The 7,202-nt window shown below is 53.4% G+C and overlaps 1 protein-coding gene across 2 annotated transcripts; it reads right to left on the bottom strand.

Moving 5' to 3' along the window:
* Positions 1-3,058: 3,058 nt before the first annotated feature.
* On the bottom strand, positions 3,059-5,492 carry ZNF575 (zinc finger protein 575). 2 transcript variants are annotated; one of them, XM_081216560.1, is made up of 4 exons: positions 5,324-5,492; positions 4,937-5,046; positions 4,366-4,495; positions 3,059-3,911 (listed from the first exon to the last, which is right to left on the bottom strand). In XM_081216560.1, the coding sequence occupies exons 3-4, from the start codon at positions 4,463-4,465 to the stop codon at positions 3,253-3,255; spliced, it is 759 nt and encodes a 252-aa protein (XP_081072686.1). In that variant the 5' UTR covers positions 4,466-4,495; positions 4,937-5,046; positions 5,324-5,492; the 3' UTR covers positions 3,059-3,252. The 2 variants fall into 2 exon arrangements, with proteins under 2 accessions (XP_081072686.1, XP_081072687.1); XM_081216561.1 differs by having other exon boundaries at positions 4,384-4,495.
* Positions 5,493-7,202: the final 1,710 nt, after the last annotated feature.

The following is a 7,202-nucleotide window of genomic DNA, read 5'->3' as shown; positions in this document are numbered from 1 at the left end:
CACCACGTGTGGGACAGTGGGGCTGCAGGGTGAAAACACACACGAGTCCCCTGCTCGTACGGGGCTGACCTTCTGCTGGGGGAGAGAGATGGCAGTGTCCCGCAGTGTGGGGCGGCGATGAACGCTGTGTGAGCAGAAAAAGCCAGGCAGTGTCATACAGTGGTGAGAGTGATCGGGTCATCAGGGAAGGCGTCTCAGAGGACTCACCTGTCTGCAGGGACTTGGGAGAAGTAAGGGAGGTTCTGGGGGAACCATTCCAGGCAGAGGAAAAGCAAGTGCAGAGGTCTTCAGGCAGGACAAGTGCAAGGAGTAGCAGGGTGTCGGGCGGGGTATCAGGAAAACCCAGGATCCACCCTGACTCAGCACTGTCCCTTGCTTGGTTGCGGGCAAATCCCATCCCTCCTGCACCCAGCTTTCCCATCTGGACAAGGTAAGGTTGGACCAGATGGACACGCCCCAGATGAGTTTGTGTCCTTGAAACGTTGATGGCGGTGGGGTCGCTTTGGAGGAAATCTTCCGGGGCAGCTCCACGGTAAATATGGACACAAGCCATACTGCTGGCTGTGGGGGAGGGAGCCTGCCCCTCCGCTGCCCCTCCCCCTCCCCCAAGGGCCTTGCTCAGCAGCCTGCAGTCCTGAGGCCCCCTGATTTCCATTTGTCTGCTTGGTTCCAGCCTCATGCTGGAGATTCCACAAACCATCTCATTCCATCCTCCACACCTTTCAGATCTGAGCTCTGAACAATAGATCCTCAAGAAGGCCTTTCCTCACCCTCTATATCTAACCGTTTTGCCAGGTCTACCCTCATAATACTGTCTATCATCGTAACTTGGTTTGCTTATCATCAAATTTCACAGTCTTTTCCTCTACGATCTGTACTTTTTGTGTCTTAAAGATACTTTCTCTGCCTGTGAGGTTACTAAGGGATTCTCCTTTATTTCTATCTAAATGCTCTAGAGTTTTGTGTTTCACACTTAGATCTTAAATCAGTAGAAACTAATTTTTGTGTATGCTGTGAGGTAGAGAGCCTCATTAGTTTCTATGTTGCTGTAACACATTACCAAAATCATAGGCTTTAAACAACACATTTATTTTATAGTCCTGGAGGTCGGTAGTCCAAAATCAGTCTGAGTGGGCTAAAATCATGGTGCTGGCCAGGCTGTGTTCCTTCTGTCCTTTAAAATTATTTTAATGTTATTTTTGATTTTATTTATCTACTTTTTAAATTTTTATTTTGCTGTGTTCCTTCTGGAAGCTCTAGGGGAGAACCCATTTCCTGGCCTTTTTTAGCCTCTAGAAGCTGACTGCATTCCTTGACCCGTGGTCCCACATCACTCCAGTCTCTGCTTCCATTGGCACATCTCCGACTTGTCTGCTTCCCTCTTTCCCATGTAAGGACCCTTGTGATTACACTGGGTCCACTGGAATAATCAGGATAATCTCCCATCTTAAGAGCTGATCCTTCATCACATAAGCAAAGTCCCTTCTGCTGTGTGGAAGCCAACACACTCACAGGTTCTGGGGATTAGGATGTGGACATCTTTGGGGGACCATTATTCTGCCTACCACGGGGTCTCATTTAATTTTCTTCCCTATCTCTCAGCTCATTCACAGATTAGCTATCCTTTCCCCACTCATCTACAGCAGGGGCTGGCAAACTACACTCCATAGGCAGAATCCAGCCCACCTACTGTTTTTGTAAAAGTTTTATCAGAACACGGCCACGCTCGTCCACGTATCACAATGCGTGTGTCCGCCTTTGCGCTACAACAGAAGCGCGGGGTAGTTGTGGCAGACGCAGTATGGCCTGCAAAATCTAAGCAGATCTACTGTCTGGCCCTTTACAGGAAAAGGTTGCCAACCTCTGATCTACAAGTGGGGACTGCCTCCCATTAGCACCTCGTAAGCACAGGTCTGTTCCTGAGCTCTCAGTGCCCTCCCACTAGCCTATTCCCAAGCCAGCACCACCGGCCTATTACTACAGCTTTGTAATAATTCTTGGTAAGAAGGGAGGCAAGGCTCCCCTACTTGTTGTTCAAAGTGGACTTGGCTTCTTTACTTTGTGTTTGACACTACTTGGTTGGTGTCCACCTCCCTCACTAGACCAGGTCTGTCTTGTTCACTGCTGTGTTCCTAACACCCTGTGCAGGACCCGGCACACGGTACCTGCTTAATTCGTATCTGTAGAACGAAGAGCAGTCCAACGTTAGCTCAGTCATCCTTGTTTTATAGCTGGAGAAACAGGCTCCAAGAGGGGAACCATCTTTGCCTGAGAAGATGCTTGTAAAGGCCTTATAATACTCCCATTTGGGAATTCCCTGGCGATCCAGTGGTTGGGACTTGGTGCTTTTACTTCCGAGGCCCTGGTTCGATCCCTGGTCAGGGAACTAAGATCCCGCAAGCCACAGCCAAATTTAAAAACCCACAGCGTGGCCAAATTAAAAAACAAAAAACCCTCCCATTTTATAGATAAGGCATCTGAGTTCAGAGAAGTGACAAGCTTGTCCAAGGCCCTGCAGCTCTTTAGTGGGTCAGGGCTGGCTCCAAAGCTTGGCCTTAAAATTTTTTTTACGCTACTGGTATACACCCCTTGTTCTTGCTTTTATGATTTAGCTTAGCTTGGGAATACTTCCATGTCAGTACATGTAGAGCTGACTTTTTTCCCCTACAGCTACATCGTCCATTCTCTGGCTGTACTGTAAACTCCTTAGCTGGTCCCCTATTGATGGGCACTCGGGTTGTTTCCCATCTTTGGCCGCTGCCATCGCACTGCAGTGAACATCCTTACTCTTATACCTTTTTTTCATGTGCTTATCTATAGGATAAATTCCTAGAAGTGGAATAGTTGACATGAGCATGCGTGCATTTAAAATTTTTTATACATACACTCAATGGCCAAAGTGGAGGCACTAGTTTAAACTCACAACAAGGAGAGCTTGTCTCGCCACACTCCTCAGCAGCACAGGATGCTAGCAGACGTTTAACCTTTGCCATATGAAGAGGTGGGAAAAACCAGAGCCAGGGCTTTCAAACACACCTCCAGGTCCATGGTTTGGGGCCCAGTGCTAACTCTGTGGGTGATGTTTTCCCCTCCCAGAAACGAGTTCCTCCTGCTAACTCTGAGCCCAGTGCGGGGGCCAACCTCCCTTCCGGCTACCTGGAAGAGGCAAGTCCATACAGCCTGGCTTAGAGATGCCACCTCTTTATTGACCGGGGCTGGCAGCACAGGGAGCCAGTGAGCCAAAGGGAGGGTTCACTCCCGCTCCCCCGGGCTCTCGGCCTGGTGGTGGCTGCGTTGGTGAAGGAGTAGGAGGCGTCTCTGGCCAAACGCCTGGCCGCAGCTAGAGCAGCGATGCCGGGCGGTGACCTGGCTGCCCGGCGCCGTCGGGGGGTCGTGACATAGGCGATGGGCGGCCAGTTTGGAGGGGAATGAAAAAGCCTTGGGGCAGTGCGGGCAAGGATAGGGACGGGCGTCGGTGGCATGGTGCGTATGGCGGTGGGCCGCCAGCTTGGAGGGGTAGCAGAAGGACTTGGGGCAGTCGGGGCACGGGTAGGGGCGGGCGGGCGCGTGGGTCCAGAGGTGGGCTGCCAGCTTGGAGCGGTGGCCGAAGGCCTTTGGGCAGTGCGGGCACGGGTGCGGACGGGCGCCGCTGTGCGTGAGGCGGTGGGCTGCCAGCTTGGAGGGGTAGGAGAAGGCCTTGGGGCAGTCGGGGCATGGGTGGGGGCGGGCGCCGCCGTGTGCCAACCGGTGCGTGGCCAGCTTGGACGGGTACGAGAAGGCCTTGTCACAGTCGGGGCAGCGGTGCGGGCGCTGGGGCGGGGGCCGCCGGCGGGGTCGGGAAGGCGCCCCCGCGGACGTGGCGGGCCCTGGAACCGACTGGCTGGGCTTCTGCGGCGAGCCCTGGTAGGGAGCTAGGGGACAGGAGGGTTGGTGGGCTCCAGGAAGCAGCCAACGCCTTGAGTCTACACCAGGCTCCCCCTCGACCTTGACATTCTAGTGTATCTGGACACCTCAAGGGTCATACTGAGATTCCCCAAATGGCATGTTCCTCCTTCTCACCCCCTGCCATGCCTCATCCTAAGGGGCTCCAAAGGGTTACCTCGCTGGAACCCCAGAGCTAAGGCTTCCCCCAAACTACTAAAGTGTCCATTTCTAGTATCTTCCCAAGTGATCACCCTGAAATCCCGCATGTCATCTCCTCTAGAAATGAGGGGTCCCCCCAAGACAACCTGGAGGATTCCCCAGAACTTGGCGTTCTTGGGGATCCGAAATGGTTATCACCCTAGGCCTTCAAAACTTCACCCTGAGGTTCCCTCAACATATGATTCTCTTGACCCCCGTTCCTGGAGAATGCCCCCTACTCACAGGTGGAGCCGCCCTCACCTTCTCCTTTGGTCACAGGCTCCTTGCCAGTGGGACTAGGATCGGTGCCACGGGCCGCAGACTCAGCATCTCGCTCCAGCATCTTGCTGGCCCAGAAACCTAGAGGGAGGGCCTAGGGTGGGAGAGGGGGCGACGCCGGTGTTTATCAGGCTGTTGGGGGAAGGGCTGAGAGCCTAACAACCTGGGGTCAGTATGTTTAGGAGCAGGGTCTATTTAAGTGTGGGGTCCTATAAGGCGAGGGCGGGCGGAGCCTAAGGGCACAATGGGCGGGGTTATGCAAACCCGACCCAGAAGCAGTCTCTTTGGAACTTAGCCTCAGCGTTTGAGCCTTCGAGCGGAGTGGGCGGGGCCTCTATAACTAACTCCCAGCCGCCCCAGAGAGCGGAGCAGGCGGGGCCTATGTCCAGAGTGGGCGGAACCGGCCGAGGAACCTAAGACGGGGATGGGTGGAGCTATACTAATAAGACCCAAAGTCGGTTGCTCAGCAGCTCTGTCCCAGGGGAGGGGCCTACGAGCTCAGTGGGCGGGATTCACATCGAAGAGGTAGCTTTACCCGGCTCTTGGCTTAGTCTCAGTCCATTGACGCCGCGTGAACTGCCTTCTTCTTCTCACTAAATTTCAACCCCTGCGTGGAGCTGGAGCCGTGGAGGGTAGAGGGGAGACCTGGAGCAAGACACAGAAAGAGCGTGGCTCGTGTGTTGCGATTCAGAGACCCCTAATGGACTTCTCTCTCGAGGTCCCAAGCGTCCGAGCCTCCACGCACCCCTTGGGATCATGGCATTCGGGCACCAGTGCACCCTCCCAAGGCTCAGGCGCCCATGCAGCCCCTCCGGAACCTATGCATCAGGACCCTCCCTCGTTCCGGGAGTTCTGGCGATCAGCACCCCCAATCTACTTCCCGAAGACCCTGGCGTCTGTGCCCGGACCGCTGCCCCCTCACCTGCGGGCGGCCCCTCCCTGGGGGCGGGGCTCCGGGCCCCTCCCTCGGGGGCCGCGGCCACTGCGGCGCTGCCTTCGGACTCTGCACCGCTCGGCGCGCGCCCTGCGATGGGAGGGCAGGGGAGGGAGCGCGCGCTAGCTGCTGGGCCCAGCCTCATTTCCATTCCCTCCTCCTCCGCCGGGCCGGTGGGGGCGTTAGTTCGCATGCGCAGTCCGGCCCGCGGAGGCTGCAGCGGGGGAGACGGGATGGAAGGAGGGGGTGGGTGCGCAAGGCAAGCCAATTGGTGAGCAATACGGGCCGAGGGACCGGAGGAAAGTGTGCCGAGCCTTGCAGGGCCTACGGTGGCTGACTGGAGTCAAGCACGTGCAGGAGTTAACACGGGGAACCCTAACTCAAGAGATTTCTGAGACAACTTCCCTTTTGTATGTCCCCGTTCTTTTCGAGAATTCCGCTCGGAGCTTGAGTTCCGTCTCCCGAATCAGTTTCAAGAGCCCGCTGCCTATTCTGCCCCTCAAGGCACTGGCAAGTAAAGGCTGGCAATTTCCTCGAGAGAGGGAGGGAGCGGGACGGGTTCAGAGCGAGCTGATGCCCAGTAAAAGTCAAGTTATTTGCACAGCGCCTGGCACTCTTCGCCGCTGGGTGATTCAGGATTCTCCGCCCCTCCCACCCCAATGCTACGGCCCTGGGGCCGGGAAGGCGGCTGTCTCCAGGTGCCCGGGCCCCCTTGTTCCCCGCTGGAGCTCCTGGTGCCAGGCCCAGGGTGGCTTGCTTGGCACCCTTCCCCCGGGAAGTGATGGTGCACCTTCCCGCCCCGTACAGGAATGACCGTGAAGTGCCCATAAACCATCCCCTCATGGGTGGGTCTTCAGTCTAATAATCCACAAGGTCTGGCGAACCCTGGGAGCCGTGGGAGTTATACGGAAGGGTAATTTGGGCTCATTTCCCCACTCACTCCTCCCAGATGATTTTGAAGCTATATGCCAGACCTCATATTCCATAAAAATCTTTTTATTACGCTTGGTTTGTTTCAGTCAGTACTTAAACAAGACCCAAAGTTGAATTTGTTTGCTTTGACTCTTCAGTGTCTTCATTGACATTTTAAAAGGTTCACTGGTTGCTGCGTGGAAAATGGATTACAGGGAGGTAGAGTGGAAGACAGAAACCAGTGCGGCGGCTGTTATATATTAATTATAATAGTAATTATTAAAAATTACTATTATAATTATATGATAATTATATTATTATATGATATCGATAATTATATTATATGATAATTATGTTGTTAATTACAGCATCTGATATATGTCAGAAACTGTCTTGAGTGTTTTATATATGTTCATTCATTTAATGCTGACAGCAGTTTTTCAAGAGGAGGCGCTACTCTCATCCCCATTGTACAGAGATAAAAATGAGGCCCTAAGACTTATCCAAGGTCACTCAGCCAGGAAATAGCAGGGCCAGGATTTGAACACTTGCAGCCTGACCCTGGAATCCATGTAATTTGCATCTATGCTTTGCTGCCTCTTTGACTGGGGCAGAGGGCGTGATGAGGGAAAAGTGGTCTGGTTAGAGAGGTTAATTCATCAGGCTTAGTAATGAATTGGGAGGAAGTAGCAAGAGGAGGAAGGAGTCATGGATGACGATGAAATAGTGATAGCCACCTCCCTGAGAGCACAACACCTGCGCAATTGTTCTGTGCCAGGTGCTCTCCCAAACTCTTTGCATGTGTGAACTCATTGGATCTTTTTTTAATTGAAGTATAGTTGCTGACAATACTATATAAATCACACGTGTAAAATCTAGTGACTCACAATTTATAAAGGTTATACTCCTTTATAGTTATTATAAAATGTTGGCTATGTTCCCCTGTTGTAAGATA

This window comes from Mesoplodon bidens (assembly GCF_964165515.1).
Source record: "Mesoplodon bidens genome assembly, chromosome: 18".
NCBI lineage: Eukaryota > Metazoa > Chordata > Mammalia > Artiodactyla > Ziphiidae > Mesoplodon > Mesoplodon bidens.
The sequence above is the reverse complement of the archived record's forward strand: the minus strand, read 5'-3'. Positions and strand labels throughout refer to the sequence as shown.